The sequence below is a fragment of the Eptesicus fuscus genome, chromosome 9 (genome assembly GCF_027574615.1).
Source record: "Eptesicus fuscus isolate TK198812 chromosome 9, DD_ASM_mEF_20220401, whole genome shotgun sequence".
Lineage (NCBI taxonomy): Eukaryota > Metazoa > Chordata > Mammalia > Chiroptera > Vespertilionidae > Eptesicus > Eptesicus fuscus.
In genome coordinates this window covers 20,204,118-20,229,067 of record NC_072481.1, presented here as the reverse complement: position 1 = coordinate 20,229,067, position 24,950 = coordinate 20,204,118, and the positions used below count along the sequence as shown (strand labels likewise).

Here is a 24,950-nt window from a genome sequence, read left to right as displayed (position 1 = left end):
TGGAGGAGGTGAGGATAGCCAAGTCTTCCAGAAGTTTTGCTGTAAAGGGAAGTAGGGAAATGCTGGAGGGTCAGGAGAGGGTTGGTTTCTGTTTGTTTGCTTGCTTTTAAGATGGGAGCAAGAACAGCATGTATGATGACAGGAATAATCCCATGACGGAAAAGGGAATGGGAGTGGCGGGAACTGTAAAGCTATGCCCTGAAACAGACCAGAGGGATGGGATCTAGTGCAAAGTATGTGGTCCCCTCCCCATTCATTTTCTCTCTCTCTCTCCCCCCTCCCTCCCTCGACCTCAACACCTTCAACTTCCCTTCTCCACGCTGTCTCTGCATTTTCCTAACCACATCCATCTGGAGTTTTGAATCAGGCCGTCAAGATTGAGTTGTGTCTCCGATATCTTGAGAGCCCCTCTAGAGGCTGCACGTAAGTCACCTCTGATTTTTTCTCCACGAAACTCCAATCCCTGGCCCACAGCCCCCCGTGCTCGCTGAACCAGCCCGAAGAGACCCCAAACAGCTACTACGCGGCTGGTTTCATAAAGGGGGGCGGTCCTAGCCCTGCGCTCCGGGATCCAAACGTTCGGGCTCCGGCCGGGCTCGCTCCCGCGGGGATCGCTCCCTTCCGCCCCTCTTCTCCCAGCCTCCCAAGACCACTCTGAGGGCCCATGCGGCCACCGTAGGGGACTATGGCTGACACCCGTAAAGATTCGAGGTTGGTGGGGGCGGGGCTAACGCTTGGGGCCTTAAGACAAAACTGAGGATTGGGCCAAGCACTCGGGGGCGGGGTTTAAGGGAGAACTCTGGACAGAGAATGGACCAGGCCCAAGGAGGCGGGGCCTGGTTATAAAGCAGGGCGGAGATTGGACTGAGGGTGGTGTCCGCGCAAGGATTGGGCCGAGGTCTCCGGGGCGGTGCTTAAGGGGGCGGTACCGTGTCGGAAGTCAAAGGTCAGTAAATAGTGGTGATGTCATGCAGGGAAGATGGCGGAAGGGTGAGCCCGTCATCCTGCTCTCGGGCGTTGGGGCCTGAATTCTCCCAGGGTTGGGGTGCTGGGCCAGGGTCCCCGTGGAGAACAGGAGGCCAGCGTGGCGGTGGACGCAGCTGGAAAGGCGGGGTGGAGTCGCAGAGTGGGGGGGTGGGGAAGCGGTCTCCGAAGCCTCAGCCCACGGGGTCACATCCGAGGGGAAACTGAGACCGGATCGTTCGCACCGCGGGGCTGCCAGATGTATCTGTCTTCCACAGGGAGGACGTGGGGTGGTGGCGGAGCTGGCTGCAGCAGAGCTACCAGGCAGTCAAGGAAAAGGTAAGCCGGGCCGGCTCCCTTCCTCCCCCAGGGCCCCGCACCGCTTCATTGCAACTTGGCCCGGCCCCGCCCGACCCGTGTGGGTGCCGGGCCCTCAGGGGTGAGAACGACTCTCTCCCTACTTTTAGCCCCTTTCGGGCTGCGGAAAGACCGATCCCGACTTAGACCAGTGGGACACTAGCCACAGTGAAATAAAGACTTTTAAAGGCTGCAGCGACCCTCTCGTAGGAATCCATAGGAAGGGGAAATTTACAACTTCCTAGAAGAGAAAACATGTCATGTAGGTCTTAAAGATAAAGGATTCTAGCAATAGAAACTTAATCCTATCGTCCTTTAAAATATTAGCGTGTATGCCACAGCCAGCACTCTCTAACAGGTCCTGAGGATACCGATATTGGCCAAACAGATGCAGTCCCCGGCCCCACAAAGCTCACAGTCTAGTGGGATGAGTGGGACGTGGCTCTACCAATGGGAAATGCCATTGGGTGCTTCTGTTTCATTCCATGCTAGCCTGTCAAAACGAACCCGAATGAGTTGTGGAAATAGCTAACTACTATTTACCTGGGATGAGTCCTGCTTCAGAGCAGACTCCCGGAGGCTCTGCCCTCAGTTAAATAGGTCCTTTACTCTGGGAGCATTTTTATCTTCCCCTGGCCTGTGTACTCCTCTCAGCTCCAGTCCAGCAAATCTGAGGATGCCCTGAGCTGTTTGTGTTTTGATGGGGACCAAGAAAGAGAATTTCACACTGAGGTTTAATAGAAGAGACCTCCAGGTAGCTTGGTTTCTGTTGCTCAATCTACTGACATTCATTTAGCAAATACATTTGAAGGCTGCCTGTGTGTTTTCCCCAAGGTTGATCTACCATACTCATGAAAAATAGGTAAATTAGCTTTCCATCTTTGTTCTTGGAGAACTCTCATTTGAAAACAGTGTGTGTGTGTGTGTGTGTGTGTGTGTGTGTGTGTGTTGTTGTTGTTGTTGTTGTTTCTGCCTTTAACAATGCCCCATTCCTAAAGAGAAGAAGAATTAATTAGTTTCTATCTCTTAGCTACTTACTGTTATATGAACCTGGGCAAGTTACTTAACCTCTTTAGGCCTCAGCTCCTCATCTTTACTTTTTAAAAAAATATGTTTTTATTGATTTTAGAGAGAGAGAAAGAAAGAGGGATAGAGATAGAAGCATTGATGAGAGATAGGCTGCCTCCTGCACACCCCCTATTGGGAGATGGAGCCCACAACCGGGGCATGTGCCCTGCCTGGGAATCAAACTAATCATCTCTTGGTTCTTGGATCAATGTGCAACCACTGAGGCCCACGGGTCCATTTTTTCTTAGTCTTTCTGTGCTTTCCTGGCCTTCCTTTCTTCCTTTCTATCCTGGCTCCATTTGGACCACTCAATTCCCAGCACCCTCAATTCTCTTATGTCCCATAGCATAAATTGCCCCAAAGACTATTGCTCTGAATGGTGCTATAATCTGCCTTCCTCTGCTCCTTACTTCCTGTAATGTGTGGTGTGTGCGTATGAGCTTTCCCACAGACACTGGTTGAAAAAGTCACATTGCTCTTTGGCCTTGCCACAGATTCCCAAGCTCATCTGGGCCTGAATACCCCCCAGCAACTTTTTCAATCTCTAATTTGCTTCTTCTCCCCTTGCCTTTAGGAACTTTCCTCAAACTTAACACCTCCCTCAAGTTCCCTGTTCAGTCACTTCCTCTTTTGCTTCCAGGAGACAACATTAGCTCTTACTTTAAAGAAAAAAAAATATATACACACACACACACACACACATTATTGATTTCAGAGAGGAAGGGAGAGGGAGAGAGATATAAGAGATAGAAACATCAATGATGAGGGAGAACCATTGATCAGCTGCCTCCTGCACGCCCCACACTGGGGATCGAGCCCACAACCCAGGCATGTATGTGCTCCCGACCAGAATCGAACCTGGGACCCTTCAGCCTGTAGGCCGACTCTATCCACTGAGCCAAACCAGCTAGGGCAGCGCCTACTTTTTAAAATTTGAGGTCAACAGCATGATCTCTCTAACTCCCTCTGCACCCCTGAAGCCACCACATATAGACTTATCTATATACACACTCAGCTTTACTTACACTTGCCAAATCCAGCGGGTGTTTTCAGCCCTTATCTTCCTGCACCTTTCTGCTGCATTTGACACTAGTGATCACTCCCTCTTTCTTGAAACTCGACTCCCTTGGCTTTTGTGACATGATTCTTTCTCAGTTCTCCACTTGCTTCCCCACCTTTCCTTTTCTGTTTTCGGGAGTTCCTCTTCCTCTGCCTGCCTCTTAAAGGTGTGGTATGTGAGGGGCCTTGTCCTCAGCCCACTGCTCTGTTTATAAACTCTTCCTGGGTGACCTCCATTTTCATGTTAGGGTGACTCAGTCCTTTTCCCTGAGCTTTAGTGTGTGAGAAACTCCTTCTGGACAACTGTTCCAGGTATTTCAGTCACTGCTGATTCTGCATGACCAGAGTCATTGTCATCGTCTCTCGAACGTGCTCCCCCTTCCGCATTTTCTCTCTGTTGGCAGCACTACACCTACCCTAGTCATCTAGGTTAGCAGCCAGTAGCTCTTCTAGATTCTATCTTGTTCTCAGTCAGTGCATCCAAATCCACCTTTTTTGCCTGCTATTTCTTTTTTTTTTTAAATGTTTTTATTGATTTGAGAGAGAGAGAGAACATCGATCAGCTGCCTCCTGTACACCCCTACTAGGTATTGAGCCGGCAACCTGGACATGTACCCTGACCTGGAATCGAACTGGTGACCTCTTAGTAAATGGGACAATGCTCAACCAACTGAGCCACACCAGTCAGGAATGCCTGATATTTCTTGAATCAGTTCCATCCTTACCGGCACTGTTCTTATTCATACTTTTCTGTTTTCTTTCCTGGACTATTGCAACAGCCTCCTAACTGGTCTTCCCTCTTCTAGTCTTGTCACCTGAAATTACCTATTAAAAAATGCAAATCTTGCCGAAACCAGTTTGGCTCAGTGGATAGAGCGTCGGTCTGCAGACTGAAAGGTCCCAGGTTCGATTCCGGTCAAGGGCATGTACCTTGGTTGTGGGCACGTCCCCAGTGGGGGATGTGCAGGAGGCAGCTGGTCGATGTATCTCTCTCATCAATGTTTCTAACTCTCTATCCCTCTCCCTTTCTCTCTGTAAAAAATCAATAAAATATATTAAAAAAAAAAAAAATGCAAATCTTGTCCCAGCCATTGTTGCTCAGTGGTTGGAACATCATCCCACACACTAAAAGGTTGCGGGTTCAATTCCCAGTCAGGGGGATGCACCTGGATTGCAGGTTCGATCCCTGGCCCAGGTTGGGGTGCACGCAGGAGGCAACTCTCTCCCCATCCCACTTTCCCTTCCACTCTCTCTAAAATAAATCAATGGAAAAAATATCCTTGGGTGAGGATTTAAAAAAAAAAAAAAAGTAAATCTCATCATGTCCTACCTCTTTCAAACCTTCGGTGGCTCTCCATCACCCACAAGGCTGACCGGACACTCCATGGTTGCCCTTGGCAACATCTCCAGCTTTATCCCTCACCACTTATGCTTTACTTTTTATGTTCATTAGGACTAAAATACCATAGGCCTCAGTAAACCCCATACCCCAACATGTCCAGGCTTTCTTAGGTGACTCCTGCTCATAATCCATGCTTCCCTTCACCAACTCTTTCCAAGCTCCCTATAATACACTGGTCACTAGTCTGTCCTTGCTTGTCAGCACTGTTATGAGAGCATTTCCCCAGTAGACTGTGACCGTTTTTGAAGGCAAGCACCATGTTTATCCATATTTGTCCCCTTCTAGCCCACTGTCTAGTGAGAGAGACAACCATTCATCAAATCATGCAGATGGTTTTATCATTAAAATGGCCTTGGTACATGTAAATGTAATAAGCAAACATTTCTGGAGCACCTACTCCATGCCTGCCTCTGTCAGACACTGGGGAAGCGTCAGTGAACAGAAAACATAGGCTGTATGTTTGCGGAACTCACAGTTTATGCAGGAAGATAGACATTGGATGGGTAGCCATAAGTCTAAGGTATGAGAAACGTTAAGAGAGTTGAATCAAGTATTTCTGTTAACACCCCATTTGTTGAATGTAAAAATTACACACCTTTTTATTGGTATTAAATTGTCAAGAATTACTCATAAAAGCTTTCTAAACTATTGTTATTAATGCAACATGTTTATTAAACCTTTCAGATAAATAATTTCACATACTGCCTCATTTCAACTGAATTTTCCTGTAACAAAAAAAGTAAAAATAGAAACACTTTCCTTTGATAAAAAAAAATCATATATCTTTTCTTCATGTTATCTGAAATAGATGTCACATCTTAAAGCATAGCAAAGCAATGCAACAAAGTCTGTTTTGTTTTCAGACTATATATATCCCCTAACCCCACTCTGCTCTTGAGGACACTGATCTTGTCCCCCTCCGTTTCATAGGAGACAGCCGAGGATTAGATGAGAGTTACTCTGGCTACACACAGCTTGTAAGTGTCTGGGCTGACACTCAGTTCTCAGAGCAGCAGGAAGTTCTTTGCTCTCTGTTGTCAGTTATCAAGTCGTGGAATTGGGACAAGTGAGCATTGTTCCTGAGGCTAGGCTTCCTGTGTCACTTGAGTTTTCTATGTGTCTGTCTGGTACTGAAGAAGCACAGGGAACAGGAACAAAGGGTGGTGGAGCCAGCTGGCTCTGTCATCCCTCTCTGTCTTCCATAGTCCTCCGAAGCCTTGGAGTTCATGAAGCGAGACCTGACAGAGTTCACCCAGGTGGTGCAGCATGACACGGCCTGCACCATTGCAGCCACGGCCAGCGTGGTCAAGGAGAAGCTGGCTGTGAGTACAACCTATATCCTCAAAGTGACTGTCCCTCACACCTGACCTATTTTGAGACCATGGTGGAGGCTCACAACTTTTCTCCCATTTTTCTTTTATGTAATTTTTTTTCCCCATGGGCTCTCATTTAGAAAGAATTGTGTCTGCCAAGCAAACAAGCTACATCTATGTATTAAGTATTAATAAGCTTTCCCACTTCTTACTGTCTTAGCAGATGTTATCCTATTACCAATGCAATTCATTGTAGATAATTTAGAAAATACAAATAAGTAAAAGAAAAAGAGAGAGCCCTAACCAGTTTGGCTCAGTGGATAGAGCGTCGGCCTGCGGACTCAAGGGTCCTGGGTTCGATTCTGGTCGAGGGCATGTACCTTGGTTGCGGGCACATCCCCAGTAGGGGGTGTGCAGGAGGCAGCTGATCGATGTTTCTCTCTCATTGATGTTTCTAACTCTCTATCCCTCTCCCTTCCTCTCTGTAAAAAATCAATAAAATACATTTAAAGAAAAAGAAAGAGAGGCCTAGAGACATCCAAAATGCCATCTCCCAGCGATAACTACTGTTACTATGTGGGAGTATATCCCTTAGGTACCCTTTTATTTTCATAATTGGAATCAACTGAAGACCATGTTTTGTAACCTATCTTTTTTTTTTTTTTTAATTCAGAGAGGAAGGGCAGCAAGGGGACGGGGGGTGTAGGGAAAAACATCGATCGGTTGCCTCCTATCCGCACCCCAACTGGGGATTGATTTTGCAACCTGGATATGTGTCCTGACTAGGAATCGAACCCGCCACCTTTCAGTGCACAGGATGACACTCCAACAAACTGAGCTACACTAGCCAGGGCTGTAACCTACTTTTTTACTTAATCATTACAGATTTCATTCTGCAGCTTCACAAATGGCATGGTATTCTATTATGTGGCTAGTTTCCTATTTCATTTTTCCTCAGTATTGTAAAGAGAGGTACAGTGAACATTCTGATTGCTAAATCTTTGCCTCTCACATTTTATTTCTAAATAAAATAACTATACTCATCCTATGATCCTTTCCTAAAATATTGGAAGGGATCATAGGATGAGTATAGTTATAGGCCTTTTAATATCTGTTGCAAAACTACCCTCCAGAAAGGTGTGCCAACTTATATTTTTACTGGCCCTGTTTTTATTAATCAGAACTGTGCATTGGAATCCTCTTCTGAGTTAGGAGTTTGATTCTGAAGTCAGTGTGGAAGAGAAAATTGTATACAGTCAAATGTATCCCTGCAAGTCTCAAGTTTCTGATGAAGTACAGTACACTGGTTTTTTACAGTTTTCCCTTTAGTGATGGACAGATTGCAATTTCTTCATTTGCTCACCAGCTGATTCAGTTGCCTTGTAACTAGAGGCCATGTTATGAAAAACATGTTTGGCAGTTTCTTACCAAGCGTGTTTTGTTGAAAGTTGTAAAATGCTGCCTGCCTGCTAACCACAGCTACAGATGAGCATGAAAGACAAGTGGTAGTCCTGCTGAACTGCGATAATCCAGCCAGCAGCAGAGACAGCACTTGTTTCTTTCATTTATTTATTCCTTTTTTATTCCAAAAATAGGATTGTATACCTGTTCTAGGCACTAAAATAGGTTCTGGTTTAAAATGCCAGGGAAAATAAATAATTAAAATGCCTGGGCAGCCTCGTTAGGAATAAATATTATAGTTTTCCACGAGGTCTGTACAGCCTGACCCTGTCTCTCAGCATCTCATCCCTGCTGGCTCGAGGACATTCTGACCAGTGTGGCTCAAGCTTGGTGTCCATACATTGGCCCTCAGCTAGTCCTCTGCTTGCCTCTAGGCAAGACAATGTTCTGATCCAGCCCATATTTCCTCAAACTTCATAGAAAATATTCCACTTCCTGAGCAGTCATGATGAAATTGTGATATTACAATATTGCTATTTATTAAATGTTTGCTATATGCCAGCATTGTGCATGCCTTATCTCTATTTTTTTTGGTGCTGAAACTCACATGCCTTATCTTTTTAATCTTCACAGTAGCCCTCTGAAGGAAATATAGTTATCTGAATTTTACAGAAAAGGAAACATAGACTCAAGGAGGATTTAGGTCTCATATCAGCAAGTAGTAGAGCTAGGATTCAAATTAAAGTTTGATTCCATAGCTAGTACCTTTCTCATCGCATAGGTCTTCCCCACTGAATGTCTAGGGCATGGCTCCTCACCTGTCAATCTTTGCTCAGTCTGGCTGACCCTGAAATTTTGATGAAACAGCCAATCAAAGGAGCTCTGCTCTGACCTACAGAGGCCTACTGCAGCCCTATTCTGCACCCCCATCTGGGGGATGGGAACCCTGGCTGCCTCTCTCTCCTCCAGCCCCAGAGATGGGGTGAGAAGTTGTGAGTGCTTCCCTGGTCCCCACATACACAGTAAATTTTTGCCCTTGATACTTCACCACCGCTCTATGCCCCATACCCCAGATTGTAGCCTGCCCCTGGACCACTTGCTTCCTCTGCTGGCTTATCTTTCAGACTGAAGGCTCCTCGGGGGCGACGGAGAAAATGAAGAAGGGTTTGTCTGACTTCCTAGGGGTGATCTCCGACACCTTTGCTCCCTCAGCAGACAAAACCATCGACTGCGATGTCATCACCCTGATGGGCACACCCTCTGGCACAGCTGAGCTCTATGATGGCACCAAGGTATTCACTAGTGGCTTTCCCTGCAGTTGTCTAACAGCCCTGAGCTCTAGCTTCCCACATGTACTCCCAAAAGCAATGTGTGTTCTGGCTAAAAAGCATATATATGTATAGAACTGAATTGGAGAACACCGATAAGCAAGAAGATAATTATTTCTAAAATCATAATCCCATCAGTCAAAAAGAACCACTGATTTCTTATTGATGTATAGCCCTTCCTTCCTCCCTCCCTCCCTCCCTCCCTCCCTCCCTCCCTCCCTCCCTCCCTCCCTCCCTCCCTCCCTCCCTCCCTCCTTTCCTTCCTGTCTTTCTTTTAAAGAAGAAGGAGCTGCACAGAGAGAGTGTAGAGGGGAGTATTGGTATATTGGGATAATGCTCTAACCAACTGAGCTACCCGGCCAAGGCTAGCCTGTCATTTTTTTTGTTTACAAACATGGGTAAAGATAGTTTAGGGGTTTTTTTTGTTTTGTTTTGTTTTTGTTTTTTTTGTGTGTTTTTTTTTTTTACCAAAAAGGCACTTTATACATGCAATTTTGTTACCTGCTTTTGAAAAATTTATGATAAACTCAGCACCTTTCCTAATCACCATCATTTTTAATGTCTTTAAAATGAATATGGCATAATTTATTTCATTTTTTAAATATATTTTTATTGATTTCAGAGAGGAAGGGAGAGGGAGAGAGAGACAGAAACATCAATGATGAGAGAGAATCATTGATTGGCTGCCTCCTGCATGCCCCCTACTGGGAATTGAGCCCACAACCCGTGCATGTGCCCTTGACCGGAATCGAGCCCGGGACCCTTCAGTCAACAGGCCAAACCGGCTAGAGGTAGCATAATTTATTTTGTCACTTCCCTGTGTTGCACATTTGGATTCCTTTCAGATTTCATCCATAATGAGGAATGCTGTAGGGAGCATCTTGACAGACATGGTCTGCTCTATATTTGGAATATTTAAAACTAACTTCCAATAGGAACACTTGTATGGGAGGAGGATGTCTATATTTCTATCGCATTTTATTTTCTCTCATTACTTCTTGGATGTCATGGAGTGTTTTTTCCTAAATTCCATGGTGTCGTAGCTGTTTGGCCTCCTTCATAGCGTTTTACCACATTGAATTTCCATTCCAAACGTACTGAACTCCAGGAATTGGCACCACCACTTAGTGAAATTTGAGTAGAATTGTGAAAATTTTAAAATGACAGGTTTTTAAATTATAACAGTGAATCACCAAAACCACTTGCTGCAGTTCTGATGCAGCCAGCCAGCCCATGCTTCATGTAATACTGAGGGAGGAAGGGGGCTTTCTGTTCACCAGCTAAAGTTTGCCGCTTCCATGGCCCTCATTGGAACACAGCTTACAGTTCACTTGGCAGATGGCCATGAAATTAAGAGATTCTTGATGAATGGTTTTAACTTGGGGAAGTTATTTATTTCAAAACTTGTCCATAAATTTGGACCTTATTAATATTTTTGCATTAGTTTTTCAAACTCTACATAATTCAAAAGTATTTTATACATATAGTTTTGTAGCCTGTTTACCCTGTATTTCCTTAGTGTAATATTAGGTGAGAGATCGTTTTTCTCAGAGCCTGCTTTTGGACTCCTAGCCCAGCACTCCCCTCCCCAGCCTGCTTTAATTGACAAGTGTCCTGTGGGTATGGTAACCGACAGGAGAGAAGCGGGGCTGTGGTCGGTTAGGTACACTGGCAGAGAGGGGGTGCTTTCTTTGCCCAGCTTCCCAGAATTTATGTTCCTTTTCTGTGTTGTTGTTTTTTTAAAATATATTTTTATTGATTTCAGAGAGGAAAGGAGAAGGAGAGAGATAGAAGCTTCAGTGATGCGAGAGAACCACTGATCTGCTGCCTCCTGTCTGCTTCCACACTGGGGATCCAGCCCATAACCTGGGCATGTGCCCTGACTGGGAATGGAACTGTGACCTCCTGGTTCAGAGGTCAATGTTCATCCACTGAGCCGCACCAGCTTGCTGTTGTTGTTTTTTTCTTTATTGCTCCAGTCAACAAAAGGGAAACTTTATTGAGGCACCAGGGCCACGGGGTTCAGGCAGAAGGCAGCCAGTCCTGTGGGCTCGAGGAGGTGGTGGAGAGGCCTTATTTATTAACCTTCTTCTGGGGACACAGGTTGTTGGTGTGGCCTCACTTCTTTCGGGAGTTGACAGCTTGGGGGTGCAGGCAGGTGTAACACTTGTGACATCATCTTGACACAGTTGTACTTCTGGGAGAGCTGGAGGAGGAAGGGCTCGATGATGCCACCCTGTAGATGAAGCACCAAGTGTAGGGTGTACTCTTTCTGAATGTTGTAGTCTGAAAGAGCGCAGCCATCCTCCAGTTGTTTGCCCACAAAAATCAGGCACTATTGGGTAGGTTTTGGGTTTTGGCTTTGATGTTCTCAATGGGCTCAACCTCGAGGGTGATGGTCTTGCCAGTCAGAGTCTTCACAGAGATCTACATCTCTGCACCTGCTGGGGAGGCGGCTCCACCACCTCATTGAAGAATCTTCTCTGTTTCTTATAGGCTCGTCTCTATAGCCTGCAGTCAGACCCGGCAACCTACTGCAATGAACCAGATGGTGAGGGGGTAGCTGTGGGGGGGTGGGCATGCAGGGAAGGGAGACCAAGGGCTAAGCATCCCCTGTGTAGAGGGACCAGAGTGGGGCGAGTGTGTACCTTAGATCTGGTGGGATGGGTGATGGTCCTTCTTCCTCCCTGAACCCAGGCTATCTTCATCCCTGTATGCAAAGACTTCGACCCTTTCCCTCATCCTCAGCTCAGGCTCCCTCCCAGCCCTGTTGCCTGCCTGTTTGCTAAACCCCTGTGGTACAGCAAGCCCCAGGCTGGGAACTGGAGGTCAGAAATGAGTCAAACCCTCAACCTGGAGACCTTCAGGAACCTGCTGTTAGGAGAGAGAAACAAGAAACAGTGAATAAAGCAAAGGTGGTAGATTTGGAATGACTGCTTCTATAGAATGATGGGTGCAGAGGGAACCCAGAGGGATGGCACCCAACCTAGCCTGGGAAACTAGGACGTGACACTTGAATTGATGTTTTAAGGATGAATTAGCAGTAAATTAATTTTATCTTTAAAGTGGGGGGTGGGTGCTTAAGCGGAAGGTCCAGAAAGAACAGGGAGTAGCTGGCATTTGGGAAGGTTGAATTAAAGGGTGCATGTGAGGGAACGAGAGCAGTGAGAGATGCGGTGGAAGCCAGATTGGAATGCTTTGGGTGTCAGACTAAGCAGTTTGAATTTTGTCCTAAAATGCTCAAGGTAGTACTTCTTAACATTTTTTTAAGTCAAATGCCTTTAAAAATCTGTTGAAAATAACAGACCCTCTCTTCACAAAATTTTATATGCAAAATGAGAATTCTTTGACTGTTTGAAGTCCATCTTTGGAACAAAGCTTTAAAAGCCTTCCTATAGAGAACTAGTGAAGGATTTTGAGGCCTGAGGTGATCAGATTTTATATTATATAAAAGAGTTCTGGGCAGTGTTGTGAAGGATGAAATAGAGGGAGAGATAGAAGACAGGAAGACAAGTTAGGAGGCTTGGTAGCAGTCCTCACATCAGAGATAGGGCCAGAACCTAGGAGGTGGCAGGAGGAATGAAGAGGAAAGTGTGCATGTCTAGAAGGGTCCTCAGGTTTCCATTGGATCCCTGGGTGGATCAGGTTGGGCAGGAAAGAAAATGAGTTGGGTTTGCAGCACCTGTGCAAGTGGACGTGTCCAGGGGATACTTGGACCCCTGGATCTGGAGGCTTTTCAAGAGGGAAGCAATGGCTCCCAGAGTAAAAACCTGGATTGGTCACATGAGGGAAGACAGAGAAGTAGCCATTGGATCTGGAAACATGAGTCACTGGTAACCTGAGAACAGCTCTTTGAGAGAGGAGATCCAGTGGCCAAGTGCAGTGGGCTACACAGTGAGTGGGCATGGGAGAGATGGAGTCTGCAGCCCTCCTGGAGGTCATGAAGGTGCTGCGCCTGATATCACCCACCCCTTCACCCTACATACTCCCCACCGTGGGCCAAATGGCTTTGAGAAAAACCTTATCCATGACCAGGCTTAGGTGTGTTTATTGTAGGCAGGCCCCGTGTTCTTTCCTCAGACCAGGGAACTGACCATCAGTGTCTGTCCCTCCACAGGGCCCCCGGAATTGTTTGACGCCTGGCTTTCCCAGTTCTGCTTGGAGGAGAAGAAGGGGGAGATCTCAGAGCTCCTTGTAGGCAGCCCCTCCATCCGGGCCCTCTACACCAAGATGGTGAGGGCCCAGCTGGCAGGACCTCAGCCAGCTCCCAGCTTGAGGTGTCGGGAGGTGGGAGAGACATATCCTGAGTCATTTCAGAGTCATCTGGCTTAGAGAGCAGTGGGAGACCCTACAGAGCCAAACCAGCCAGTTCCTGGGCCAAGAATTTGCACGGGGGGGATTGATATGCCAGGTTTCTGGCCATCGTGGTGAGAAATGGAAGGACTGGCAAAGCCTGGTGCAATTCCTATTCTCTCTCCTGGGCCAACCTAGGCCAGGAAGGTAGCAGGAGTGGGGTGTGGTTTGGAAATACTCTGATAATCATTGCTCAACCTCTTACTGTATTTGAAGTCCAGAGTGGCTAGGAGCTGGCTGATAAGGCTGGGATGCAGACCCCACACAACCACTCCAGAAGTTTCATCTTTGCTGTCCCCTCCCTCCAGGTGCCAGCAGCTGTTTCCCATTCAGAATTCTGGCATCGGTATTTTTATAAAGTTCATCAACTGGAGCAGGTATGCTGGCCTAGCCTGGCTAGGTACTCGACTCAGCCATGGGGGAAGTGAGCTGAATTTTGTTGAGGGAAGAAGGGGACACAGGGTGCCAAGAGTTCTGGGGTCAGGACCAGATCTAGGAAGAGGGTGCTCTGACTGTTCCTCGACATCTGCTCCCCCACATTCAGGAGCAGGCCCGGAGGGATGCCCTGAAGCAGCGGGCAGAACAAAGCATCTCTGAGGAGCCTAGATGGGAAGAGGAAGAAGGTAAGACATTGGGCAGGTAACAGGTCCTGCCTGTGGGGGATTGTCTGTCCATTCTCTCTGAATCCTGGAGAGACATAGCACCCCAGGGAAACGTAATGAGTGTGTGCATGCTAAGGATAGGCTGAGCTGACGAGATGTTTCCCAAGGCTGGTGGGATCCTAGGTACAGAAAGCACCTAATCTGCTGTGTCCGCCGTTGTAGCAGATTACCCTGCCAGCCATGGACCAGCTACTGCAGAGTCACCTGGGATGCTTATTGAAATCCCAGAGCCCCTTATCCTCTCTTGTAAGATTCTATGGCCAAACTTACGGGGTTGTTGTGGGGTTTTTTGTTACTGTTTTTTAAATTTATTTTTAGAGAGAGAGAAACATCCATGTCAGAGAGAAACATCAACCAACTGCCTCCTGTACATGCCCCTATGGGATTGAACCCGCAACCTGGGTTTGCGCCCTGCTGGGCAATCGAACCTATGACTTTTTGGTATACTGGATGGGATGACACTCCAACCAACTGAGTCACACAGGCCAGGGCCAAACTTGTATTTAACAAGCTTCCCTAGTAATGTTAATGCCCAGCCAAACTTGGGAACCGCTGGCTTAGGGAGGGAGCTAAGCATCCTCTATGGCAGCTCAGCGTTTGACAGTGTGTGGGAGCCACCTGTATGATAAGTGCTTATATTATACTAGAGGCCCGGTGCATGAAATCCGTGCTGGGGGGGTCCCCTCAGCCCAGCCTGCACCCTCTCCAATCTGGGACCCCTTGGGGGGCGGGCCTAAACCGGCAGTCAGAAATCCCTCTCACAATCCTGGACTGCTAGCTCCTAATCACTCACCTGCCTGCCTGCCTGGTTGCCCCTAACTGACCCCCCCCCCCTGCTGTCCTGGTTGCCCCTCACTGCCTCTGCATGCTGACCTGATCACCCCTAACTGCCCCCCCCCGCCCCCGCCGGTCTGGTCACCCCTTACTCTCCCCCCCCCCCCTCCCGCCAGCCTGATCTCCCCCAACTGCCCTCCCTGCTGGCCTGGTTACCCCCAACTGCCCCCCCTGCCAGCCTGGTCGCCCCATGCAGCCTGCTGTTCAGTCATTTGTTCGTCCCTCACTAACCCCTGCTGCCAGCCTGGTCGCCCGACACAGCCTGCTTGTTCAGTCGTTTGGTCGTGCCTCACTAACCCCCCTGCCGGCCTAGTTGTAGGCAGCCATCTTGTGAGGGTGTGAGGATTAATTTGCATATTACCTCTATTATATAGGATACCCAACCTGTACTAAGAGCTTTATATATATGGTCATTACCACAACTCCATTATCCTCTTTTATAAATGAGGCAAGTAAGTTAAAGAAAAGTTAAAAAAAAACACCCACAAAGTGCTTTGCCTGAGATCATACATCTAGGATGTAGCAGAGCCTGATCTCAACTCAAAACTGACAGAAAAAGAAAACTTAAAAGTCTTAGTTTTCTAGTCTATAATGCCATCTTGGGCTGAATTTCTGGAAGCCGAGTGCCCACCAGATACGGGCATGGCCTCAAGGGTAAGTGACACTTGGACAGGGCGTGTCTGCAGAAGAACCTGAGGGAGAGGGGTGAGGACACTGGCACCTTTCATCGTGATCAGAGCAAACTGGGAGAAAACCGAGGCCTGTCTTCAGAGAGCTTCAGGGTTGTCGGGGCTGACCAGGGCACATTGCCCGCTTTCCCTGCTTTTCTCTCTTGACAGAGGAGCTTGTGGGCATTTCACCCCCACCTCCAAAAGAGGCAAAGGTTCCTGTGGCCAAAACTTGCACATCCCTTGAAGGAGGACCTGGCCCCCAGAGTCCCTGTGAAGAGAATCTGGTGATCCCAGTCGAGCCTCCCACAGAAGTCACTCCATCAGAGAGCAGCGAGAGTATCTCCCTCGTGACCCAGATTGCCAAACCTGCCACCACACCTGAGGCGCCAGGACTGCCCAAGGACCTGTCCCAAAAGCTTCTAGAGGCATCTTTGGAGGAACAGAGCCTGGCTGTGGATGTGGGCGAGACTGGACCCCCACCCCCAGCTCAGTCTAAGCCCCACACCCCTGCCGGTCGCCCCAGTGGCCCAGAGCCCAGGCCTCCAGCCAGAGTAGAGACTCTCAGGGAGGAGGTGCTCACAGACTTACGGGTGTTTGAGCTGAACTCGGACAGTGGAAAATCTACACCTTCCAACAATGGAAAGAAAGGTAAGTCAAGGCCTGAGCCCAGGGAGTGCGTGGGGCAGGGCCAGTGAGAGTTGACACCTCACAAGGCAGCCTGATCTCCTTGACCCTTGTGAGAATCCTGGGAGCAGCTGTCCTTCATTTGTGATACTGATGGTGATGACAGTTACTATGTATTATTTATTTATTTTTAAACATATTTCATTGATTTTTTACAGAGAGGAAGGGAGAGGGAGAGAGAGTTAGAAACATCGATGAGAGACAAACATCAATCAGCTGCCTCCTGCACACCCCCTACTGGGAATGTGCCTGCAACCAAGGTACATGCCCCTGACCGGGATCGAACCCAGGACCCTTCAGTCTGCAGGCCGACACTCTATCCACTGAGCCAGCCCAGTCAGGGCTACTATATATTATTTATTACCTTAGTCCAATTCTAAAATACACTGATTAAAGTGCATCTTACAAATTAAGGTTTATGTCAGGTCCTGTGCTAAGTTTGTAGCATTACTTTTAATTTCTCACATCTTACAACCCAGTGAGGTCACTGTTAACTGTCCTCGTTTTACAGATGAAGAAAGTGAGGCTCAGAAATATTAATTAACTGCTCAAATCACATGGCCACAAGTGGCCAGCCCAGATTCAGACCCAGGTCTGTCTGACTTGAAGCCCACGCCCTTAACTACCTACCGAATTCTATCCTTTTGGACAATTTAACCTTATCTTGGGGTGGGTATTCTGGTGACACTGATTGATGTCAAGGGTCTTCTTTCCTGGGTCACCTTAGGAAAGTCATTTAGCTTCCCTAAGCCTTCATTAATTATTATTATAAAATATATATAAATAAAACATACATGTACAGTTTTGTGGGGGTTTTTGTTAATCCTCACTGGATATTTTCCATTGATTTTGAGAGAGTGGAAGGGAGAGGAGGAGACAGAGAGAGAGAAACATCAATTGGTTGCCTCCCAGGTCGAGCCTGCAACCAAGGTATGTGCCCTTGACCTGAATCAAACATGGGACCCTTCAGTCCACAGGCCAGTGCTCTATCCACTAAGCCAAACTGGGTAGGGCTGCATTACAGTTTAAAGAATAAGGTTAATACTCATGAACTTTCTGTGAGCCAGCTTAAGTAATAAGCTTTAGTTTCTTATCTGTATAATGGAATTTTAATCTGGATACTCTGTGACTTGATGTCACGGGGGAACCTCTCTAACTCCTAGAATACCTCTCTAAGAGGCAGCTGATGGCCAGCAAGACCTTCCCTCAACTCCTCACACACACATGCATCCTGTCTTTGCCAGCACTCGGTACCAGTCAGCCATAGAGCTTGCCCATCTGGTGAGGGCTAGCCTGCTGGCACATGAGGGACTGGTTTGCTGCAGTGGGTGGGAAACAGACCCCACTATACCCTACCCTGCTCCCTGATGGAAACTGCAGGGTTTCTAGTTTCCAAACAGAGTGCTTTCCTTCTGACTGGTTCAGTGAGGTCATCCATTGAGCTCCTACCTATTCTTTGTGAGACACTGAGGAGGGAGGGGCAAAAGTTGCAGTCTTTGTGATGAAACATGAAGCTGTGTGGGACAGACTTGTATTGGAGAAGGTCAAAGAAAGAAGGAACATCTCGGCGTCAGCGAGTCTTTCACCGAGGAGACCAGCATTGTCTAGGAGAGTTGGAGAGTTTGGGGCAGGTGCGGGGAAGTAGTCCAGGCTCAGTGTGCCTACAAAGTCCATTTAGCAGAGGGCATGGGGCACATTGCAGGGGGGTGACCAAAGCCCACTTTTCTGTGTTGTCTCCTACAAGAGGGAGGAACAAGAAGGGTGAATGGATTGGCTCAGAAATAGAACTTAAGAACGTAAGCTGATTTTAGAAGGTTGGACTTAGGGTCACAAAGCAGCGGGGCATGCTGCATATATTATATGCCCAACCTGTACTAAGAGCCTCACATGGGGAGGCTCTGGGTTCAGATCCCAACTTTGCTCATAAGCCATGTGACTTCAGAAAAGTTACTGATCTCTAAGCCTTCGTTTACGCCTCTATCAACTGGGGGTAATTGTTCCAAGTGCTTAATCAAGGAGAAATGCTTTGGAGAAATGATAATAAGTGGTACTAGTCTCTGAACACTTTCTGTATGTTCATATAGCTCTGTGCTAAGCACGATATGCATAATCACTCAATCTTCACAAAAGCCCTGTGGGTTCTGTGCAATAGTCCCCATTTTTTATTAGTAGGAAACAGATCAGTCACCTACCCAATTAGTAGGAAACAGATCAGTCACCTACCCAATTAGAAAAGTATGAAATAGTCATTTAGGAGAGTGGATGAGTAGGTGATGGATCAACAGGTAGTGTGTGGTTGCTGGGTGGGTGGTACTACGGGCCCATTGGAGGTAGTCGTCATTAACTTGGAGACACTGGTCAGCACTATTGCACTTTTGTCCAGCCACATTCAGTTGCTCAGGTGCAGGCACAGAGCAGATGGGGAGTTGGATTTAACCAGGGTCCAAGTTTAGCCAGGTGAAATCAGTGGAAGAAAAGGAGACAGTCAAGTACACGCAAGAAGTGATCAGAATGATGGCTCATGGAATCCTAGCTGGACAAGGGAGGAAATAGCGGTGAAAGAGTTGTAGGGTTAAAGAATTATAGGTTCCATTTGGAATCCCATCAGAGAACATCAGGAAAATGAGTGGTGGGTGAAAGAAACTGGACATAATGAGATTTTGGGGAAGATGCAGCAAAAGCTCTTAACCACGCTGTTTTACTGTCTGCGGTGCACTCAGGGATTCACGGAAGGAGAGGCTGGGGATTTGATGCAGAAGACCCACCAGGAGTAGTTGTAGTCAGTGAGGGGAAGCCAGGGTCTTGGACGAGGGTAGGACAGTGGGAACAGAGTAGAGGGAGTAAATCTTAAAAGGAAGACTGGAGACTTAGAGACAGAGTGACTCCTTTCCGCTTGTATTACTTCCTAAAATGACATGAGGGAGGCTTGGTCTCTGGGTGCAGCAGTCTTTCCTGGGGTCTAGCCGCAGGGTCTCCCAGGTCCCAGTGCAATTCCCGTCTTTGCAGATTTGCTTCCTACCTGAGGTTAGTAATTAAAAAAACACACAGAAAAACGCCATCGTGAAGTCTAAAATGATGGTTGCATAGATGAGTTTTCTGCCACGTGCACAGATAATGGAGATCTTACTGCTCTCCTTGTGTGACAGGACCGGATGGTGGGACACGGCAGATGGCAGAGCCCCAGTTCACATCTCTGCCACTCAAAGCCTTCGTTTTCTCATCTGTAAGCCTGGACTGTAAATACCTACCTTAGAGGGCGGATGTGAAGTGCTCCAAAAAGTTTAGCTGATACTCTGTTTTCTAAAGGGTCTGCCCTAGCATTTAAGCCTGAAGAAGAGAGTTTTAAATCCCTAAAGGACCACTGAGGCTAGAGAAAGCTGTCATGGCCACAGCCACAGCTCTAAAGTGACAAATCAGCTAGGAGTCTGGCTTCTACCTCACAGGGAGCCTGCACTGTCAGATGGCCAGGTGGGTCCCACCAAAGTGTTCTGAAAGCACAGGGACACTTAGATGTGGATCAGAAGAACTGGGTCTTGGTGGCACATCTGTTCCTGACTAGCTGTGGGGCCATGTGCAACATCACTTAACTTTGAGAAGAGACCTTTAAGGACTCCATTTGTTAAATATCCACTATGTACATATGTTACGGGCACCTTCCATGGATATTTATAATATTAACACTATCTTGTATCGAACTGAAGGTTCTGGTCTACACAGAATCATCCAGGTTCCTGCAGAATCCTGGGCCATCCCCTAGATTGCTGAGTCTGAATGAGGGGGTTGGGGAGCAGGCGTCTGCATTCTAATAAGCTCCTCCAGTGGTTCTTTGCAAAGAGGGTGGTTTATCTTTGTTTATAAGTAGACTGAAGCTCAGAGTAACTTGCCCAAGACGACAATAAATAAAAGAGTCGGGATTCCACCCAGATTGACTTGGTTCCATAGACCATGCTCTTACCACACTGCTTATAGTTAGCTAGGTGGCTAAGAGGAGAGAACAGTGTGAGACCCCTTATAAAGAATGTGGGGGCCGAAACCGGTTTGGCTCAGTGGATAGAGCGTCGGCCTGCGGACTCAAGGGTCCCAGGTTCGATTCCGGTCGGGGGCATGTGCCTTGGTTGCGGGCACATCCCCAGTGGTGGGTGTGCAGGAGGCGGCTGATCGATGTTTCTCTCTCATCGATGTTTGTAATTCTCTGTCCCTCTCTCTTCCTCTCTGTAGAAAATCAATAAAATAAAAAAAAAAAAGAATGTGGGGGCTGGGCTTAGGGAGGGTCTGAGACCCTAAGCACCTGGTGAGGAGCAAGTTAGACAAGAAATAAGGAGAAATTATGAGTCATGCTATTGGAATCAGGGGCCTACATTTTTTAAAGGTGCTTTAAAAAAAAAAAAAAGATTACAAGGTAATATATGTTTCTTTTAGGAAAAAAACCACACCAAGAAAAATTACCCCATGACCTCATCACCTAGGGTTAACGATTGTTAGTATTTTTGTGGATATCTTGCTGATCTTTTCTGCATGTGTGCATACATCTGTGAGCATATTTCTAAAATGGAATCTTACTGCATATACTTTTTTTTACACGAACTATAGCTTCTTAGTAATAACTTTCAATGTACATTTTTTAAGTATTTGCTTGTAAGAAGTCATAACCAAATATGAATTTTTAGAGCAGTGGTTGTCAAACTTGAGCAGGCATCAGAATCACCTAGAACAGGGACGGATAAACTTGTTCTGTATAGAAAAACGTATAGGTCTAGATCACAAGTATGTTAGACTTTTGGGGGCATACATACAGTCTCTGTCTAAACTACTAAGCTGTGCTGTTGTAGCCTCAAAGCACCCATAGGCAATGTGTGTACAACATTTTATTTCCAAAAAACAGAGGCTGGATTTGGTCCATGGGCCATGGTTTACCAACCCCTGGTTTACAGAAAGGGTCCATGAATATTTATTGAGAACAAGCTATGTGTTCTAGTCACTTGGAATATATGGGAAAATAAAACCAACACCCTGCCTGCTCTTGAGGAGCTCTCATTTTAACTCCTATATTATTAGACAGTAAACATTAAATCTGATGGTATATGCTAGGACGTGACAAAAAAAATGGAAAAAAAGAACAACTAGAGCAGAGAGGGGAATAGGTTGCAATTTAAAAGGATGTTAGAAAATAAAAGGATGGTTAGGGTAGGCCATACTTAGATGGTGAGCTTTGAATAAAGGTGTACAGGAAGTTAGGAAGTTGGCTTGTGGATATAGGAGAATTCCAGGTATAGGGAACAGCCCATGCAAAGGCCCTGCAGTGGGAATGTGCCTGGTGTTTTAGATGTAGCAAGATCAGTGTAGGCAGAATGGAGGGAGTAAAGAGGAAGAGGTTCATTGTTTATTCTGGAAGATTTTTGGGACTCCCAGGGAACCTTGGAACCAAAGTGCTTCTCTATTCTTCAGTAACTTGCTTTTCCTCACTTAATAGTATAGTTTAATACTATTTGTCATGTATATGTCCTGCAGCCTAACCTTTAAAAGCCACATAATGTTCCATCACATCACTACCCTATTTATTTATGTTTGTAATTCTCTTATCAGTGGATTTTCAGGTGGTTTTTTAAGTTTTCATCACTATAGCAGCACTACAGTGAACATTCTTTTGGCTACATTTTTTACTGAATCTAGGATTTTTCCTTAGATTCCTAAAAGTGGGAAGTGGGCTAGAACAACAGCAGAAGGCAAAGACCTTTGTTGTGTATTTGTCAGGTCCTTTTAAAGAGTGCCATTATCTCTAGCTTTGACCTCTTCACATACCACTCTCTGACTTCGACACTGTGGATTTTGGTTCTAGGCTCAAGCACAGACATCAGCGAGGACTGGGAGAAGGACTTTGACTTGGACATGACTGAAGAAGAAGTGCAGATGGCACTTTCCAAAGTGGATGCCTCGGGTGAGGTGAGTGGACCTGGTTGGCCACAGGGAAGCAAGCCCAGCGATCCCAGGGTCTGAGGCCTCTCCCTCTCAAGCCCAACTGTTCCCTCAGGGTGGATGGATCCCTGTGCCTATCTGAGATGGCAGACTGCAGAAAGAGAGCTGGGACCTCCCCCTCAGGCCCTGAGCAGTTGTCATTGGTAGGCTCTGCTTCCCCTCAGTTCCAGGATGGAAGAAAGGGAGAGTTCCTGATATTAGCTCTGTGTCAGAATCACCAAGGAACTATTAAAAAATACAGATGCCAAACCCCGCTCCAGATCTTCTGACTCATGGTCCCCCAGGTTGGGACCTGAGCAGATTTCTAGCCTTGGAGACAAAAGACAGTGTGATCTAGGGCTAATCACTTAGCCTAAAACATGGAATTGATAATTATAAGCTTATAAGCTGTGATAGACAATGATCGACACATTAAGCATAGTGCCTGGGACTTGGGAGCACTAGTATATGTTACCAAAACCACCACAAGACCCAGTCCAGTTATGAGCTCATTCTTCACTTCCTCTCAAAATAAAAAATGGGTCATTTTGAATGAGAGGCTAGGGATAAAACTCTCATAGCTAGTAAATAACAGGCATATGATTCAAGTCAGTGTTACTTCCACTGTCCACCATGTAACTCATGCACCTGCTAAAGCGGTAAACAGATTAGAGGCACGGGGAGGGCCTTGTTTTTCATATTGGAAAACTGAAGCCCGAGAGGAGGCAGTGACCCATGCGAGAGCATTTTGTACCTGTGACTTCATGATACCCAAGGCAGAAAGGCCCTGGTGTCCTGTCATGGCTTTTGTGTCTTTGCAGCCTGACATCCAGTCTTCCTGAGCAGAGTTATTTTGTAACTCGTCATAGCAGGGATCAGCAGGCAGCAGGCCCAGAGGAAGTGGCCTGGGAAGACTTTAGCTAAGGACTGGGGTGCCGGAGCCCCTAGTGAAGACCCTGTAAGCACCTGTAGTCCAGGGCCACGCTTGCTTCTAATTTAGTGCCGCTCTCAAGCTCTCTGCCTCTCTGAGCCATCTTCGTAGCTGCTCAGCAGGAGACAAGTTTTCGTTAAGGAATTGCTGGCTTCGTTCCTGTGGGCAGGGTGTCCCCCTTGTAGAGACAAGTGTTGGTTGGTGGAAACATTTCCTTTGGGTCTGGAATGATCAGAGAAGCAGACTCACCCCTTAGGTAGAGGGCAGCTCTGCGCCCAGACACATTCCCTAAGACTGTGGTTCACTCATGGGCAGTGTATGGCCCAGGGCAGTCGGGGGCTTGGGGGAGGGCTGTCTGGAAATGGAGGCAGCAAGGGGAGCTTTGGGTCTGGGTTTGACTTAGAGGAATAAATTGGTATTTGTGCTCTCCATTGTCCTCTCCCATTTGCAGCTGGAAGATGTAGAGTGGGAGGACTGGGAATGAGGGGAGCCAGAGCAAGCAGCTCCCCCTCCCACAGCACCTCCCATTTCCCTCGATCGTCTCAGCCCAGCCCTGGAAGACACTGACCAAGAATGTCCCCCAAATGGCCTCTCAACCAGAGCTCTAGGCACAGATTCTGGGTTGCTTCTTGCTGGCCCTGTGGGCCCCTGCTCACATCTGGGAAGGGGCTCACAAACCAAGAACTCTGACTTGTGCCAACCATAGGATGACCTAAGGGGAGGAAACCTATCCCCTCACCGGAAGAGCCTACATTTTTATGCTGAATACCCCGTTCCTGGGGACTCTTGCTGGGAAGTCCCAAGGGAGAGCTCCATCCCTTCTGCCTGCGTGGACAGAAGCTGAACCACCAGTCTCTCGGAAGAAGCCAAGTCAACACGCTGTCCACCCATAAGCAGGCAAGGAAGGACATGCCACCTGCCATTGGCTAGATAGGGATGGCAAACAGTGTGGTCCTTATTCCAGTGGGTAAGAGACATTTGATTCTGGGAAATTAGCCTCTCTTGGGAATCTCCTCTTCCCAGGCATTTTCCATTCCCAGAAAGGTTCCTTGTGGTTCAGAATCTAGAGACCAAACCCCGAGTTCCCATCTCCTTTCATCCAGCCCAGGCTGGTGTGTCCCCCACGCCTTTCCCAGGGCTTCTTCCTGTCAGATGCACCCAAGTCCTTAGCCCAGCCGTGCCACCTGCAAGACTCTGCTCTTGCTTTTCTTCCCCTCCCCGTGGAGGGAGGGCCCTTCAGGCCTTCTGTGCGATGCCTGGGGGGTACTTGGTCCAGCCAGCTACCCACCTCAATTCACCTGGATCTTAGGACACAAGCCAGCTCGCAGTGGTACAGAGCAGTGATCAAAGCTGATACTTACACTTCCGGTAAGCCCAATTTCTCTGCCTCAGCCCTCTGCTTCTAAACGGATGTGCTGGGTGAGTTCTTGAGACTCATCAGGCTTCTGAAAAAGCTCTTCTTGAAGGCAGACCCGTCTTTGTCTCTCTCACCCTCCACTCTGCTAAAGCGGCCCCTCTCTTGGGGGACTGCGGGCTGCAGGAATCCCTGGAGGTCCTGGCGCTTACAGTGCTGCTCTGGTATTCTAGTGCGTAGTCTGGTGTGCACCAGTGATTTAATGGGAGCGCGGCTGGGATCCCAAGGAGTGAGGGGGTGGGGTGGAGAGAATGCTGAATCTTTTTGATGGGATGAGGTTTTTCTCTTTGTAATTATTTCTTTAGTTTAATTAATCTTTTGGTTGTTTGTGCAATATTATATATTTTAAATTATAATGCATCTCCCCAGAGTATTTTGTAGCTGGGAAAAGAAAAAAAGGAGAAAAAAAAAAGATTCTAACAGCTGTTAGTTTTGTAATTAAAAAAAGAAAGAAAAAAGAACTTTGTTCTGAACCTTTTCCAGACTGTCGTTAACAGCATTAAAGAGATTCAACAGAAGCTGGAAGATGTCTGGGGGTCTGTTCCTGTCCCCCATGGC

At 47.2% G+C, this 24,950-nt stretch overlaps 1 protein-coding gene across 4 annotated transcripts; it reads left to right on the top strand.

The window, feature by feature from the left end:
• The first annotated feature begins 612 nt into the window (after positions 1-612).
• Positions 613-24,748, top strand: BSDC1 (BSD domain containing 1). 4 transcript variants are annotated; one of them, XR_008556919.1, is made up of 12 exons: positions 613-711; positions 1,242-1,302; positions 6,055-6,171; positions 8,688-8,855; positions 11,388-11,442; positions 13,009-13,124; positions 13,553-13,621; positions 13,789-13,867; positions 15,580-16,059; positions 21,932-22,035; positions 23,430-23,945; positions 24,288-24,748. XR_008556919.1 is itself a non-coding variant. In XM_028133291.2 (11 exons), exons 1-11 carry the CDS (start codon positions 686-688, stop codon positions 23,460-23,462), a joined length of 1,308 nt encoding a protein of 435 aa, XP_027989092.2. In that variant the 5' UTR covers positions 613-685; the 3' UTR covers positions 23,463-24,748. The 4 variants fall into 4 exon arrangements, 3 of the variants coding, with proteins under 3 accessions (XP_027989092.2, XP_008155221.2, XP_054576574.1); XM_028133291.2 differs by having other exon boundaries at positions 23,430-24,748; XM_008156999.3 differs by lacking the exon at positions 613-711 and adding an exon at positions 966-990 and having other exon boundaries at positions 23,430-24,748.
• The last annotated feature ends 202 nt before the right edge of the window (positions 24,749-24,950 follow it).

Bases quoted from the DNA above. Each gene is read 5' to 3' on its own strand.
- BSDC1 (XM_028133291.2), top strand. From the start codon at position 686: ATGGCTGACACCCGTAAAGATTCGAG. The intron at 11,443-13,008 runs GTGAGGGGGTAG...GTCCCTCCACAG, and splicing joins CTACTGCAATGAACCAGATG to GGCCCCCGGAATTGTTTGAC. The intron at 13,125-13,552 runs GTGAGGGCCCAG...CCCTCCCTCCAG, and splicing joins GGGCCCTCTACACCAAGATG to GTGCCAGCAGCTGTTTCCCA.